The 17,828-nt window shown below is 36.9% G+C and overlaps 1 protein-coding gene across 3 annotated transcripts in view; it reads left to right on the top strand.

Moving 5' to 3' along the window:
• The window catches only part of LOC113185204 (integrator complex subunit 6-like), a 72,236-nt gene that overhangs the window by 14,899 nt on the left and 39,509 nt on the right, over positions 1 to 17,828 (top strand). For all 3 annotated transcript variants that reach the window (XM_026392234.1, XM_026392233.1, XM_026392232.1), the window contains exons 3-6: positions 7,359 to 7,508; positions 8,304 to 8,393; positions 8,636 to 8,819; positions 9,217 to 9,345. In XM_026392234.1, coding sequence (XP_026248019.1) covers positions 7,359 to 7,508; positions 8,304 to 8,393; positions 8,636 to 8,819; positions 9,217 to 9,345 — 553 coding nt within the window. The remainder of the gene's footprint in view (positions 1 to 7,358; positions 7,509 to 8,303; positions 8,394 to 8,635; positions 8,820 to 9,216; positions 9,346 to 17,828) is intronic.

Below are 17,828 nucleotides of genomic sequence, written 5' to 3'. Positions count from 1 at the left end.
AATGCCTTTATTTTTATGTGGTTCTGAGGATTGAAACCAGTGCCTCACACAGGCTAGACAAGTGCTGTGCCACTGAGCTACAGCCCCAGCCCTCTATGAGTCTTTAACCATCTGCTGAAAAGCAATTCAGTGGTCCTAGACTGTCAAACAAGTTTCTGTTATATATTAGGTAACTTCTTAAGAATAGTTTTAAAGTAGAAGACTCAAATAAGGGAGACTTCTTTTATGTGATTTTGATTGGTAATATTTCCTGAAGGATGTGGATAGAAATTGGTAGATTGAACCCCATAATGATAGCATTTAGAACTCACTGGGAGAGAACTCATTTAATCAAGTAAAATGGACTTTGCACATACATTTTAGCAAGTTCAGGACACCAAGAAGGGACTTTGGGAGGTGACTTTGACAAAAGGGAATCCAATAGAACTAGATAGTCTTAAAACAAGAATTTTATAAGAAATTAACAAAAGAAATTAAAAGTACATATAAATTAAAGAATAGTGAAATGCCTCCTTTGTGCCCAAAAGTGTATCAATTCCTTGAGATAATTGATTGGTACTTGACTAAGTGAGAAAACCACAAAAAATGGGAAATCAAATCAGGCCAAATTGCTAGAGTATTAAGGAGAAAAATGTGTCAGACAGGGTCAGAAAATATAATGCAAAAATGAGTCTGAAAAGGAGGTACAAGAAGAACGATAAGTCTATTCTTATAATGGTAAAGCTTCTTCCTAACATGTCCTTCATTATTTTAACAACCTCCTTTAAAGGTGTAAACATATTTTGAAAGGATATTTTATTTTTTTAAGGTGATTCAGCTGTCAGTGTTCTATTAAGAGGGCAGGTAAACCTTGTCTTGTATCTATCAGAATTGGAATCCATTTTAATTGCAAGAAGAAAATCCTTGCCATAGAAAAGTTTTAACTTGCATAAATGTTCAATATAAGGCTAAGAACAGAGACAAAGAGAAAAGCCATGTGTCTCCTTGGGAGACAGAGTTGATTGGAAAAGCAGGACTTCTTATTTTTCACTTCATTCCATTTTACTAGTCAGTTTACCAACATAGGAACATTTTGTAATGACAAAGATGATAGAAAGTTAAATTGAAGAAGAAAGTTGGTTAAGAAACACTGTTGAAATTGATTTATTCCAATTGTCTGGGTTTTTGCAGAGCAAGTTTCCCCTAAACTTACAGAGAGCAAATGGAAAAAGGAAAATAGTTTATCTTTCACCAAGAGAATTGATGGCCCAGCTAAATTTAGACTCTCCAGCTTTAACTTGGGACATCTGGGAAAACACTCCAATCTGTTACTCATCTAGTTTGTAACCATCTAGAAAGAAGCTCAAAGTCCAGAATAGCTCTAAGATGGTCTTATAAAGGGCAAATAGTATTGGGCTGATTTTATTTCCTTTCATAAAAGATAAAATGTCTGTTGAGAAGGGAAAGCTACATGGATTACCTCTGCATGTCAGTGACACTTGTTATTTCTTTATTGCAAAAGGCTTGTTGACAAGCTGGGAAGACTTGGGATGCACTGCACCATTCTTCAGGGGGACATCCAAATAGGCTTAGGGGAGAAGTGTGCCCCAAATCATCTGTGTAGTGGCTCAGCACCAAGTTTGGGACACAGCAAGTGGTGCCTTCCAGGGAGTTCTCTCACTGATGTAATATATGGGATTCTATTTTATTTATTTTTTGGTAAAAATCCACTTCCAGTCCCTTTAAATAGCTACCACCTTAGAGAATCTTAGTTATTCAGTTATTTTTTTTATTTACATGTGCTCAATTTAAGTACATTTTGTAAGGAGGATTTCTTGTGTGGAAAGTTAGGTGCAGCTGGCCGAAATTTCTTTTATAAATTAACTTGGAGGGGAAATTAATAGTATGTTTATGAAACCTTTGCATTATACTCAAGCAATGTCACCAGTATTTTGGAAAATGATTACAAATGACCTTTGGAGATAGAGTGACAGTTTTCAGAAAAGGCTCTAACACTGTTCCCACATCCTCTTCAAGGACAGTTGATTTGTTTTTTTCTCTTACTTGTTTATAGTTCCTGGCAAGATTTTGATGAAGGAAAGAGTTCCTCATTTAAAAAAAAATAAAAATCAATGAGAAATAGTCTGGCCAAAATGGGATGAAGTTCAGGAAGGATAAGGATTAGGAGGCTGAGGTTTGAGGAAGACACTAAGTAATACCCCCTCCTTTTCTTTTTCCGTTTGAAATCAATGGAGTAATATGTCACAAGAACCAGCCTGAGTTCTAAGTACCATTTTTATTCCTGATAAAAGCTAGAGCTGAGGACATAGCCTAGATGTATGTTCACCAAAGCGTCCAAATGGCTTGCATATTGGCAAACCTCCCTGTAGGTCTGTTGTAATATATGTATAACTAAGAACCACATGTCAGGGCTGGGATTGTGGTTCAGTGATAGAGCAGTCGCTAAGCATGTGTGTGAGGCACTGGGTTTCATTCTTAGTGGAAAGAAGGAAGGAAGGAAGGGGAAAGGAAGAAGAAAGGAAGGAAGGAAGGTCTATCGACAATACACACACACACACACACACACACACACATACACATATACATGTCAGAGAATATACAGAAAATGAGAAAGAGCTTTAGCAACAGGCCTAGAGAGAACATCCTGGTTTCCTGTTCCCAAACCCAGCAGTCAGGTTAGAAAATGGAAACAAGGGTGCAAGATGGTAGTAGGAAAGGATTTCTTTTGGTTTTTGCCTTTCTGAGCAAAAAGTGCAAATTTTCTCTGTTCCGTGGTGATATGGGTGGGGAATAAATAGCTAGTGGCTAGCCAGATAGAGCTGAGACCAGAACCCGGGCCATCAATAGACTGAAAGACCCATGCTTTTTTAGTATGGAAGGTCATTTTTAGTTGACTATGCAAATTTAAACCAGGTCTGCATTATTATTTTCTAAAGCAGGAGGTGTTTTATTTCTGATTTATTTAAAGGGCTGTTATAAGGTGTAGAATAATAGGACACATAAGTCCAATTTATATAAAGGATTGCTTTGAGGTATCAAATTACAGGATATGAAAACTGGAAGAGAGCTTAGAATAGGTTTTTTTTTTTTTAGGCCTTTTGTTCTTTGAATGAGAAAACAGAAGCCCAGAGGGCTAAGTGAATTACTATGGACCACTCACTTGTCAAGCTAGTGACAGCCCGGAATAGACCAGGGTCTTCTAATTCCAAACTTAATGTCTTCCCTACACCCAATTGTTCTGTATTTAGTCATCAGGGAAAGTAGGCTTAAATTAAATGAAATTTGGAAAATCCATTAAGCTTAAGAACTGTTAGGCAAATAGTTCTATATGAAATATGTGAGTGTGTAATATAGTGGTTTAAATGGGGGGAGGGTGGCTCAGAGTTTAGGCTACCTGGGATCAAATTCTGGCTACACCAATTGTAGTTGTCTGACCTGTACAAGTTCCTTCACCTTGCTGAGACTCAGTATCCTCATCTATAAAATGGATATCATAATAGCACCCACCTGGAGGGTGGTAAGGAGACTCAGATGAGAAGGGTTTATATAAGATACTGTGCTTGGGGCTGGGGATGTGGCTCAAGTGGTAGCACGCTCGCCTGGCATGTGTGCGGCCCGGGTTCGATCCTCAGCACCACATACAAACAAAGATGTTGTGTCCGCCGAGAACTGAAATAAATAAATAAATTAATTAATTTTAAAAAAAGATACTGTGCTTGGCATAAGTGAGTTCCTAGCATGTAGGCACTTATAAATATAATCTGTCATCATTCATCACCATTTTCATTTACCTCTGAGAGACTTTTAAAACTTGATTTGCAAAGACAATAAATCCTTAACTTAGGATTCTACCCATGCCAAGATCCTCCTTTGTCCTAAACCTCCCTTATTTATGTCTCTCTGGATAGAAACTTTATAATCATCTTTTTTCCTCTCACCCCACATTATGGTACCTCTCTGTCACTAAATCCTATCTTGTTGTTTCAAATGTTTCTCAATTAACTCCTTCTCTATTCTCATCCTAAGTCACACCCTGATTCCCACAGGCCTGGATTACTATTTAAATCTCCTCACTTCTTTTTCTGACTAGTTTCTTCTTCCTCAGTCTGTCTTCTACATTAGAACCAGACTTATCTCCCTGAGACCCTGCTTTTATTCTATTTGCCCTGCCTTGGAACCTGTAATGAATCCATTGTCTGCTGCCTCAATGCCAAGCTCTTCTGCCTGTCTTCAGTCCTTCTAAAAAACCAGTGTCCAATAGGAATATAATGGCAGCCATCAACACAAAGTGTTCTAGTTTTCACATTAAAAAGTAAAAAGAAAACATGAAACTTCTTTCTATTAATATATGTAACTTAAAATATCCAAAGTAGTATCATTTTAACAGGCAATATAAAAAGGAATAATGAGATATTTTACATTTGGGGGATCTACATTCTCAAAATTCCATGTTTAGGTCTAGCAATATAGCTTGTGGTAGAATGCTTGCTTGGCCTGCATGAGACCCTAGGTTAAATCACCAGTAACACAAACATACACACACACACACACGTATTCTATACCTACATCAAATCTTGATTTAGACTAGTCATATTTGAAGTGTTCCTTGGCTACTTGTGGCTGAGGGCTTCTGAATCAGATACTACAATTCCAAAATGTGACTTGTTACCACTGTCACTCCCACAAATAAGATATACCTAAGTCTCCTTTCTTCCTCATTTTAAAAAATAGAGTTTGTAATGTGCTGTTGTATAGGTTGTCCTAAACCACTGTAAAGTGTGAAGGTGCTTTGTAAGCTACAATTTTGCAAGAATGTACAAAATTCACCATCCTGAGAGGAAGATATCTTTGAAATAAAGTAATTTGAAAGAAAGACCATATTAAGATGGCAAATTAGGGTCTGGGGAATATAGCTCATTCAGCATTTGCTTAGCTTGCAAGAGGCCTTGGGTTCAAATTCCAAACATAACACACACAAAAACATGGCAAATTAGCTGTCCTAAATTCATTTCTGAAAAACTTCACTTCAAGCAATGAATAGAGACTATAACACGCACTTTCTCTTGCTATCTCTTTATAATAGACTATTATAAAGAGATTTGTCACATTATTAAAGTTCTCTAAATATTTTAATCTGTGGTTCTTTTATTGTTTTTACTTTGGCATTTTGAAAAATGGATATAGGAGCATTTAGTTTTTCTCTTGAAATGGGAGGGGGACCGTTAGCAAGAAATTCATTGTCTTTGGTAATGCAGTGCACACACTTTTTAGTAGTGAGGTAGGAGGATTACAATTTGCTCTTATTGTCCAGTTTATTGCAAAGGATCAGAATTGACCTAAAAACAGAATGTCAGAGTTTCAGATGGCAGAAAATGTAAAAATGCTTTAAAATCATAGTACAAAAGAATATTTAAATAGTAATTATTCTGACAGATTGAATAAGAAGAATTAGGACATTTTAAAAAAAATATTGATGAGTTATAAAGTGACACCCAAATCTTATCCTAGGGCTTTGTCAAGCCAAATAGTCCAGTCATTTTTCTTTAGTCATACCCTGAACTATCACATGGTCCTTTAGGAATTCAACACTTAATATAGATATTGCCACAAGGTTACAATGTGGAAGGAAGATTGCTAAATGAAGTAACATCCCAAATAGTTAACTTTATAAGGCAGCTTCTTGGTAAAGAACCCTACCATTCCTAAGTTTGCCCAAGCCAGAAACACTAACCTAATGTATAACCCTTTCTCCCTCACCTATCCCTGTAATTAGCTGCCTAATCCTTCCAACTCCACCTCTTGAAATCCTTCTTTAATCTGCAACCTCTTCTCTGTCCTCACTGCCCTAGACAGGCTTTCATTACTCTTTTCATACCCTATTGCAACAGTCTCTAAACCAGTTTCCCAGCCCTAAGCTTCAGCCTCCTCTCCACCCCGCAATTTAGCCTCCAACTCGCAACAGAATTATCTGGCTAGAATGCAGATCTGATCGTGCCACTCCCCTAATTAAAAACACCAAGCTCTTCCCAGGGCTGACAGATAAAATCTAAACTATTAAACATGGTATAAAAATCACTGTAAGTCAGAGCCCAAATTATTGGATCTGTTGTGCCTCCTGCCATGTACCCAGAACAATGATAATCAGGTTACTCCTGGTTCTCCAGTAAGTCCTATCCTTTTGTGAACTCTCTTCTCAACCCTTGGGTAGTCCCCTCCACCCCTTGAGTCTCATGATCTTCAGGCTTATTCTCTCACTCTCATCATCTGTTCTTTCAGCCTTCATATTGCCTCCATACTTCCTAGTGCTATGAGAGACCATGAAATTGGAAAAGAGTACTGTAGTTATATGAATAATGGACAATTGAATATGAAATCAAAATAATTTAATTCATCTCAGTATTATTTGCTCTTTCTTTCTACCTCCAGCTATACTGGCCTGCTTGGCATAATTGTAGCATTCAGGATATCACCCTGCTGATATCCTGAATCTTTAGGACTACCATGCTCAGGTCCACCATGTTGCCAAGATGTGCTATTGGCTGTCATCCTTGCTGCTCCACTCCTGGGACTTACTCGTAGTTGCATCTGTTTCTATTGGTCTATTTCTTTTGGCTTCTCTTCTTGACATTTTGTACCGATTTGTTTTTATATCCATCCCTGACCAGTCAGGACCATACTTTCCTTCCTTTTGTTCTACGAACCAGTCAATGAAATCTTGTTGACTGTTGACCTGAGGTCATTGGTTCTTTGCTACTGTTCATGGGGTGCCTAGAGAATGCTGTTCCTTTGCCAGAACTTTTTGTTTCTTTTCTTTTTCCCCTTATTCTAGAGTTGGTGCTTTCTGAATGCTTGAGAGACTAGAAGGGTCATCTCCCAAGAAGTGTTGGCTCTATTATAATTCCCTTTACTCTGATTGAAAAGTCAAACTAATTTGCTTGGGAGGAAGAATCCTGACTAGCAAAATTCATGAAGATCAGACACTTAGTAGCTAACCATTTGTCTCTATTGAGAATTTAACTGCTCCTTGTTCTTCAGTGTCAAGATAAGATAACAGAAGTGTCTTGGTCAGTTTGGTTGAGCCTAAATACAAAAATAAACTTCTTGAGTCAAAGCTCTCCTGCCCTAGTAACTGAATATATTTGCTTGAGATTTTTGCTGTTGATCATTAAAGTTAGCAGATCTTTCTCAAACTGCTTACTTTAGTTCAACTCAAGCAGGCAAAATATAAAATAGAATTAGGTTAAGGAGTGATTAATTTCCCAGACAGAGGCTCGATACTTGCTGTTTAGTTCTTGTTCATACTTTTTATATTGTTCATTGTATAATCAGGAATTTCTTTGTAAATGTTTGGTTTTCAGGCTGGTTGGAAGGAAAATCACGCAACATTCATGAGCGAACTAAAAAATCTTCAGGCTTCTGGACTGACTACTCTTGGTCAGGCTCTAAGATCCTCATTTGATTTGTTAAATCTCAATAGATTAATATCTGGAATAGACAATTATGGACAGGTAAAAAAAATTTGAGTGAGTACAGCTAATTTATTTTGATGACTTGGGGTAAGAATTCAAACTTGGGCATGGTTACCAAGATTTCTGTTACTTTTCACATCCTCCAAAAAAGAGGTTCACATGCCTTTTAAGAATGTACTTTGCAAAAAGAAATCCTCTTGTTTGGCTCTTGTATATTGTTTGATGACAAAATAGTTAAAATCACCTACCATCAGATTATCAGAGAATGGAATGAATAAATTGCTGAGAAATATTGGAACAAGACAGTTGGAGAGAAACTCTGTCCTTAATCCGCCTTGCTCCTCCCAGTCTGATGAAAAAGCTCTAGAATAAGAGGAAGGCTGAAAAGCATTTGTTGCTTCTACCATTGTCCTTTTCTACTCTAAAAAATGCCCATAGTCTCCAGAGTCACTCTTAAGGTTGCAGAGTGAATCTGTACCAAGATTTTGACTCAGGTGAATTGATTAATGAATATAGATGATACTGCCATTATGATCCCTTTAATATCATTATTTTGTGATTACTTGAAAAGAAGTGAGAGAAAAAAAGTATTTTGAATGTTAGGGATTAGGGAGTTTCTGAATTGTAAGAATTTCTCAGTTTATACAAGTATTACCTCTCTACAGGAGGTATTGTTATTTTGATTCTCACATATTTTGGTCTCTAATCTTTTCTTCTTATTTATCCAAGCAGATTTTATCATTTATTTGAGAGGTCATTGGCAGGGCAAATGTAAAACTTGAAATACAATTTTATTACTTTATATAGCTCTAATGCTTTTTAACTGTATTTTAGGGAAGAAATCCATTTTTTTTAGAACCATCTATTTTAATTACCATCACAGATGGAAACAAGTTAACAAGTACTGCTAGCGTTCAAGATGAGGTGAGATTTAATTTTTTTTTTTTTTTTTACATTTCACTTACATGGCAGAGAACATGCAGCTATTTGTGTGGGAGGCATGTATTTCCAGTAAAGAATCAAGTTTGGACAAACCTCCCGTCTTGGTAATCCTTGAGAGATTGCTTAATTTTATTGAGTTCCATGAAAGAAAAGTGAACCTTTTAACTCTTTCCTTATTTTTATATGGGTTGTTATGATGAACCTTTTCAAATTTTGCCTTATAGCTTCATCTTCCTTTAAATTCTCCTCTGCCTGGAAGTGAACTAACCAAAGAACCTTTTCGTTGGGATCAAAGGTTATTTGCCCTGGTGTTACGTTTGCCTGGAGTGGCTTCTACTGAACCAGAGCAACTAGGGAGTGTACCCACAGATGAATCGGCCATCACACAGATGTGTGAAGTCACAGGAGGTATTGGCAATATTTTCTATTTCTGAAGGAAGAAATTAGGGCAGCAGAGTATAGTTTTATTAAGTGCCATATATAGACTTGGCTTGTTTTCCTTCAAAACCTTTTAACTCTACTGCTTAAGCTCATTGTGTTATATTTGCAGTCAATGTAGTTATGATCATTCCAAGCTTTATTTTAGGATTTCAAATGCTTGTATTATGAAGTAGTATTTTTAAAAAATATTTTTTTAGTTGTCGATGGACCTTTATTTTTTATTTGTTTATATGTGGCACTGAGGATCAAATCCAGTGCCTCACACATGCTAGGCAAGTGTTCCACCACTGAGCCACAACCCCAGCCCATGAAATAGTATTTTATTCTATCAAACTTGTGCACTTTGTTTTTCTCTCTGATATAGGTCGCTCCTACTGTGTTAGGACACAAAGAATGTTGAATCAGTGTTTAGAATCTCTAGTTCAAAAAGTTCAGAGTGGTGTAGTTATTAATTTTGAAAAGACGGGACCAGATCCACTTCCTGTTGGAGAAGGTAAGGTAAATCAACTTATTTTTAACCCTTAAGTGTTTCATAGGAGAATGACTTGAGATTCAGAAGATATTAAGCAATTGGTAATAGAGATAGCTTTTATTATCCATGTACATTTGAATAGTTACAATATCCTTCAAATAATTGCCTATATATGCATATCAGGTAGCCAAATTCTAATAACCTTAATTTTTCACATGAATGTTTCTAAGAAAATTCCTCCTTTTCCTGACCTCTTTTATATTCCCTGGTCCCACTGTGGAGATGACACTAATTCATTTACCTCTATATTCCCAAAATATCTGGATATTCACTATGGTATGATACTTCAGTAGCAGTCTGTTTGGGGGATTGTGAGCACTATATTTAAAGGTGCCTGTCTTTATGAAATTTGTTAGTTAACCTCACTGAAACAAGAGATTGTGAATATTTATCTAGGAACTTATAATATTCCATAAGGTCCTATGCTGGTATTTTCCTTATCGCTTTTTAACTGCAGAACCTTTTCAAATGAGATTTTATAAAAAGTTTTGACATCTAGAAATAGATAAAAGTAAAGCTACTTTTGCATGGGGGAAGTTGGCCATAGTCATTCTTTAGATGCTTTGTGAATGGATGTTTGTAACTATTGAATATGTGTGGATTTCAAAGGGACCAAGGAACTAAACCATACTATAGTAATTGTAGGACTTCCTTAGACTTCTGATCTAGGTTATTATTTTTCCTCATGTGTCAGTTCAAACACATATATACATATGCATATATAGGTTCCATTGTTAACCATGGTGCTTATCTGATCTGATCCATACATTTTAATTGCCTTGGCCAAGGCTAAAGGGATAGAATAGGAAGTTACACATTTCTATCTGAAGTAGTCCATTCTGTGGTTCTTGACTTTTTTTTTCTCTTTTGTTCTTGGATCCTTTTGAGAAGATGTTGGAAAAATATGGAATCTTTTCCCTACAAAAAAATGACAGCTCATAAACAAGTTTTTCTACCAGGATTTCTTCCTCCCATCCCCCACTCACCTCCCTCTACTGATCCCTCTTCAATCCATTTACTTCTTTTTTTTTTAAATTAGTGTCCTAAGGATACACCTGATGCCAAGACTCACTGAACCACATTCATACATGCACATATAAAAGGTTGATCAGATTCATTCCACTGTTCTTCCCTTTTCCTGTTCCTTCCTCCTCCTAAATCAGTTCCTTCCTCCTCCTCGATCCTCTTCATCTACTCTACAGATTGTTCCTCTATATTGATGAAATTCTTTCTCCTTTTTTTCATTTCTCTCTCTCTCTTTCTTTTAAATTCCCTCCTCCTTATTTTGGATTAGCTTCTGCATATCTGAGAAAACATTCCACCTTTAACTTTTTGGGACTGGCTTGTTTCACTTAGCATGATATTCACCAGTTTCATCCATCTACCTGCAAATGCCATAATATCATTCTTCTTTAGGCTGAGTATTACTGCATTGTGTATATATATCAAACACAACTTTATGTGTAATTTTGGGAGTTTCTTGAACTCTGAAATTAAAAATAGCTTCCATAGAATACTGAGGCCTCTCAGCCTATTTTAAATCAATCATATTGGAAGGGCATGCTATATTGCTAGCAACTGACTGCCCAGGCCATAATTTTGTGTTTACTACTTTGATGTGAACTGAAAACTTTCATGTGGAAATCCTAGTGGGAATTGATGTCATGTAAGTGGCTCACATTTTCTTTCCCCTTTGACCAGAGTTCTTAACCTTTCACACTCTGATGAAAGCAAAGAACTCTTTTCTTAGGAAAATGCACATCCCCAGAATTGTGATCTCAATTTCACAGGGGTCCTCTGAAGCCATTATATGTTCTCCCTAGAACACAAGGGACCCCAGAAAATCTGATCTGAAGTAATTACTTGTTAAAGTAATGCTGAAATAAGAAAATCAAATGGATGTAATTTAAGAAAAATGAGACTTAAATCATTAAAACATATTTTTTAAAAATATAATTTAGACTAATGAATCATGGGATAAAAGGTTATGTCACTCCACCTACTGGGTGGGGGCAAATGAAATAGGCTAGTTTTTTTTTTTTTTTTTATTGGTCGTTCATAACATTACATAGTTCTTAATACATCATATTACACGGTTTGATTCACGTGGATTATGAACTCCCCCTTTTACCCCGTATACAAATTGCTGTATCACATCAGTTTCCCTTCCATTGATTGACATATTGCCTTTCTAGTGTCTGATGTATTCTGATGTCTGTCCTATTCTCTACTATCCCCCCTCCCCTCCCCTCCCCTCCCCTCCCCTCCCCTTTTCTCTCTCTACCCCTTCTACTGTAAATCATGTCTTCCATTTGTATTATCTTGTCTTACCCCTCCTTTCCTCTTGTATGACATTTTGTATATCCCTGAGGATCGCCTTCCATTTCCATGCAATTTCCCTTCTCACTCCCTTTCCCTCCCACCTCTCATCCCTGTTTAATGTAAATCTTCTTCTCAAGCTCTTCGTCCCTACCCTGTCCTTGTTTACTCCCCTTATATCAAAGGAGTCATTTGGTATTTGTTTTTTAAAGATTGACTAGCTTCACTTAGCATAATCTGCTCTAATGCCATCCATTTTCCTCCAAATTCTATGATTTTGTCATTTTTTAATGCAGAATAATACTCCATAGTATATAAATGCCACATTTTTTTTATCCATTCATCTATTGAAGGGCATCTAGGCTGGTTCCACAGTCTTGCTATCGTGAATTGAGCTGCTATGAACATCGATGTAGCAGTGTCCCTGTAGCATGCTCTTGTTAGGGCTTTAGGGAATAGACCGAGAAGGGGAATAGCTGGGTCGAATGGTGGTTCCATTCCCAGCTTTCCGAGAAATCTCCATACTGCTTTCCAAATTGGCTGCACCAATTTGCAGTCCCACCAGCAATGAACAAGAGTGCCCTTTTCCCCACATCCTCTCCAGCACTTATTGTTGTTTGACTTCCTAATGGCTGCCAGTCTTACTGGAGTGAGATGGTATCTTAGGGTAGTTTTGATTTGCATTTCTCTGACTGCTAGCGATGGTGAGCATTTTTTCATGTACGTGTTGATTGATTGTATGTCCTCCTCTGAGAAGTGTCTGTTCAGGTCCTTGGCCCATTTATTGATTGGGTTATTTGTTATCTTATTGTCTAATTTTTTGAGTTCTTTGTATATTCTGGTTATTAGGGCTCTATCTGAAGTGTGTGGAGTAAAGATTTGTTCCCAGGATGTAGGCTCCCTGTTTATCTCTCTTATTGTTTCTTTTGCTGAGAAAAAACTTTTTAGTTTGAGTAAGTCCCATTTGTTGATTCTATTTGTTAACTCTAGCGCTATGGGTGTCCTATTGAGGAATTTGGAGCCCGATCCCACAGCGTGTAGATCATAACCAACTTTTTCTTCTATCAGATGCCATGTCTCTGATTTAATATCAAGCTCCTTGATCCATTTTGAGTTAACTTTTGTGCACGGCGAGAGATAGGGATTCAGATTCATTTTGGTGCAAATGGATTTCCAGTTTTCCCAGCACCATTTGTTGAAGATGCTATCCTTCCTCCATTGCATGCTTTTAGCCCCTTTATCAAAAATAAGATAGTTGTAGTTTTGTGGATTGGTTACTGTGTCCTCTATTCTGTACCATTGGTCCACCCGCCTGTTTTGGTACCAGTACCATGCTGTTTTTGTTACTATTGCTCTGTAGTATAGTTTGAAGTCTGGTATCGCTATACCACCTGATTCACACTTCCTGCTTAGTATTGTTTTTGCTATTCTGGGTCTTTTATTATTCCATATGAATTTCATGATTCTTTTATCGATTTCTATAAGATATGCTGTTGGGATTTTGATTGGCATTGCATTGAACTTATATAGGACTTTTGGTAATATCGCCATTTTGATGATGTTAGTTCTGCCTATCCATGAGCAGGGTATATTTTTCCATCTTCTAAGGTCTTCTTCTATGTCTTTCTTTAGGGTTCTGTAATTTTCATTGTATAAATCTTTCACCTCTTTTGTTAGGTTGATTCCCAAGTATTTTATTTTTTTGGGGGATATTGTGAATGGAGTAGTTGTCCTCATTTCCGTTTCAGAGGATTTGTCGCTCATATACAGGAATGCCTTTGATTTATGCGTGTTGATCTTATATCCTGCCACTTTGCTGAATTCATTTATTAGCTCTAATAGCTTCTTTGTGGACCCTTTTGGGTCTGCTAGGTATAGAATCATATCATCTGCAAATAGTGATAATTTAAGTTCTTCTTTTCCTATTTTTATGCCTTTAATTTCTTTCGTCTGCCTAATTGCTCTGGCCAGTGTTTCGAGGACTATGTTGAACAGAAGTGGCGAGAGAGGGCATCCCTGTCTTGTACCAGATCTTAGAGGGAATGCTTTCAATTTTTCTCCATTCAGAATGATGCTGGCCTGTGGCTTATCATAGATTGCTTTTACAATGTTGAGGTATGATCCAGTTATCCCTAATTTTTCTAGAGTTTTGAACATAAAGGGATGCTGTACTTTGTCGAAAGCTTTTTCTGCATCTATCGAGATGATCATATGGTTCTTGTTTTTAAGTCTATTGATGTGGTGGATAACATTTATTGATTTCCGTATATTGAACCAACCTTGCATACCAGGGATGAATCCTACTTGATCATGGTGTATAATTTTTTTGATATGTATTTGAATCCGATTCGCCAGAATTTTATTGAGGATTTTTGCATCAAGGTTCATTAGAGATATTGGTCTGTAGTTTTCTTTCTTTGAAGTGTCTTTGTCTGGTTTCGGAATCAGGGTGATGTTGGCCTCGTAGAATGAATTTGGAAGTTCTCCCTCTTTTTCTATTTCCTGAAATAGCTTGAAAAGTATTGGTGTTAGTTCCTCTTTAAAGGTTTTGTAAAACTCTGCTGTATACCCATCCGGTCCTGGGCTTTTCTTAGTTGGTAGTCTTTTGATGGTTTCTTCTATTTCCTCTATTGTTATTGGTCTGTTTAGGTTGTCTATATCCTCCTGGCTCAATCTGGGCAGATCATAAGACTCAAGGAATTTATCTATGCCTTCACTATCTTCTATTTTATTGGAGTATAAGGATTCAAAGTACTTTCTTATTATCTTCTGTATTTCTGAAGTGTCTGTTGTGATATTGCCTTTTTCATCCCGTATGCTAGTAATTTGGGTTCTCTCTCTTCTTCTCTTCGTTAGCATGGCTAAGGGTCTGTCAATTTTATTTATTTTTTCAAAGAACCAGCTTTTAGTTTTGTCAATTTTTTCAATTGTTTCTTTTGTTTCAATTTCATTAATTTCAGCTCTGATTTTAATTATTTCTTGCCTTCTACTTCTTTTGCTGTTGTTTTGCTCTTCTTTTTCTAGGATTTTGAGATGAAGTATGAGATCATTTATTTGTTGGTTTTTTCTTTTTTTGAGGAATGAACTCCAAGCAATGAATTTTCCTCTTAGAACTGCTTTCAATGTGTCCCATAGATTCCGATATGTTGTGTCTGTGTTTTCATTTAACTCTAGGAATTTTTTAATTTCCTCCTTGATGTCTTCTAAAACCCATTGATCACTCAGCAACCTATTGTTCGTTCTCCAGGTGATGCTTGATTTTTCCTTTCTTCTTTTATCATTGATTTTCAGTTTCATTCCATTATGATCAGATAAGATGCATGGTATTATCTCTACCTCTTTGTATTGTTTAAGAGTTGCCCTGTGACATAGTATATGGTCTATTTTTGAGAAGGTTCCATGTGCTGCTGAGAAAAAAGTGTAGCTACTTGATGTTGGGTGGTATAGTCTATATATGTCAATTAAGTCTAGGTTGTTAATTGTGTTATTGAGTTCTATAGTTTCCTTATTTAACTTTTGTTTGGAAGATCTGTCCAGTGGTGAGAGAGGTGTGTTGAAGTCTCCCATGATTATTGTATGGTGGTCTATTAGACTCTTGAACTTGAGAAGAGTTTGCTTGATAAACACGGCTGCACCATTATTTGGGGCATATATATTTATGATTGTTATGTCTTGTTGGTGTATGGTTCCCTTGAGCAGTATGAAGTGACCTTCTTTATCCCTTTTGATTAGCTTTGGCTTGAAATCTATTTTATTAGATATGAGTATGGACACTCCTGCTTGTTTCCGTGGTCCATGTGAGTGATATGATTTTTCCCAACCTTTCACCTTCAGTCTATGTACATCTTTTCCTATCAAATGCGTCTCCTGTAGACAGCATATTGTTGGGTCTTGTTTTGTGATCCATTCTACTAGCCTGTGTCTCTTAATTGGTGAGTTTAAGCCATTAACATTTAGGGTTATTATTGAGATATGGTTTGTTCTTCTATCCATATTTGTTTATTGATGTTACTATACCTGATTTGTTATCCTCTTTGACTACTTTCCCCCCTTTACTGTCCTACCTCCCATTGTTGGTTATCAATGTTATTTTCCATTTCCTCTTCCTGTAATGTTTTGCCAAGGATTTTTTGAAGAGATGGTTTTCTAGCTGCGAATTCTTTTAACTTTTGTTTATCGTGGAAGGTTTTCATTTCATCTTCTAATCTGAAGCTTAATTTCGCCGGATACACGATTCTTGGTTGGAATCCATTTTCTTTAAGCGTTTGAAATATGTTATTCCAGGATCTTCTAGCTTTTAGAGTCTGTGTTGAGAGATCAGCTGTTATCCTGATTGGTTTACCCCTAAATGTAATCTGCTTCCTTTCCCTTGTAGCTTTTAAAATTCTCTCCTTATTCTGTATGTTGGACATCTTCATTATAATGTGTCTAGGTGTGGATCTCTTATGATTTTGCACATTCGGCGTCCTGTAGGCTTCTAGGATTTGGGATTCTGTCTCATTCTTCAAGTCTGGGAAGTTTTCTTGTATTATTTCACTGAATAGATTGCTTAATCCTTTGGTTTGGAGCTCTGTGCCTTCCTGTATCCCAATGACTCTTAAGTTTGGTCTTTTGATATTATCCCATAGTTCTTGAATGTTCTGCTCATGGTTTCTTAGTAGACTTGCTGAGCTATCTATGTTCTTTTCAAGTTGAAATATTCTGTCTTCATTGTCTGATGTTCTATCTTCTAAGTGATCAACTCTGCTGGTAGTATTCTCAATTGAGTTTTTAAGTTGGTTTATTGATTCCTGCATCTCTAGTATTTCTATTTGTTTGTTTTTTATTACCTCTATCTCCCTGTGAAATTGATCTTTTATTTCCTGGATTTGTTTGTCAATATGATCTTTCATTGTCTGATTTTGCTGTCTCATGTCTTCCTTGAGACTCCAGATCATCTGAAGCATGTATGTCCTGAGCTCTCTATCTGACATTCCATCTGTTGCAGCTATTACCTCTTCTAAAGTTGAGTTGACCTGCATTGCCTGTGGTCCTTTCTTTCCTTGTCGTTTCATACTGCTGGCGTTTCTTTCTGCTTGGTGAAATTGTTGTGTCTTTGATATTTTCCCCCTCTATTTAATTATATTGCTCTTGTATAGTTGAAAAGTCACCCTTTCGGGGCAGGTAGTGGCTGTGATCCTCCTCCAATTAGTGTGATACTGGGGAGGAGAGATATTAGAAGGGGAGGGAAGAAGTCACTAAAGAGAATGAGTGTAGGCAGGTAGAATTCAAGGAAGGTGGAATAGGAAAATTGAAAGAAGTGAGAAGACAAAAGAAAAAAAAAGTGAAAAGAAAGAAAGAAGAAACGAAAAAAAATAAAAATTTAAAACCAACAAAAAAAAAGAAAAAAAGAAAAAATTTTATAATGATAGTAAAAAAATGGAAATTAAAGTTTAAAAAATAATAGTAATACTAATAAAATAAAAAGAATTTAAAAAAATTGAAACCATTAATAGGAACGTTAAAGAACAACAACTACATCAACAACAAAAAGTGAAAATAAAATAAAAAAAATACTAATAATAATCATTAAAAAAAATAATAATAATAAATGCATTTATATAGCTCGATTAACTTCTCATCCAGTTGGTGGAGCTATGCCCACTGGGCCAGGCTTTTCTTCTTGATAGGTGGGAACCAATCACTGTGCCTCAGCTCTTCTTCCCAGACTGTGTGGGTCTCTAATCCTGAGTGCCTAGGGCCTTCTCTTGTGGTTCCTCAAGCCAGGCCCCGCTCACCTGTGACACTCACCCCAATACTGACTACATGCCAGGTCTGCTGCTCCTGGGAGCCCTGTTTTCATGGGTGCCTGGGCACACCCTTTCTGTTTGCCTCCCTCAGACCCTAAGTTTGTAGGGCTTGGGGCTGAGGGCCCCCAGCGAATTTATTTGCCCTCAGGTAGCAGCAACGCCCCTGATAGCTGGTGCAAGGGACCTGTTGTCAGCACTGGTGATAGCAATAGCTGGGAGTCCTGCACCGCTAGTCCTGCGTCACTCCTGATTCCCTGGGTCTGGCTGTGGTGCTCAGTTGGCTTTTACCTCTTTGAGTTCAGGCGGGCCGACTAGTTATTTCAGTGGGATCATTAG

Source organism: Urocitellus parryii, chromosome X (genome assembly GCF_045843805.1).
Source record: "Urocitellus parryii isolate mUroPar1 chromosome X, mUroPar1.hap1, whole genome shotgun sequence".
In the NCBI taxonomy this organism is placed as follows: domain Eukaryota; kingdom Metazoa; phylum Chordata; class Mammalia; order Rodentia; family Sciuridae; genus Urocitellus; species Urocitellus parryii.
The sequence above is the reverse complement of the archived record's forward strand: the minus strand, read 5'-3'. Positions and strand labels throughout refer to the sequence as shown.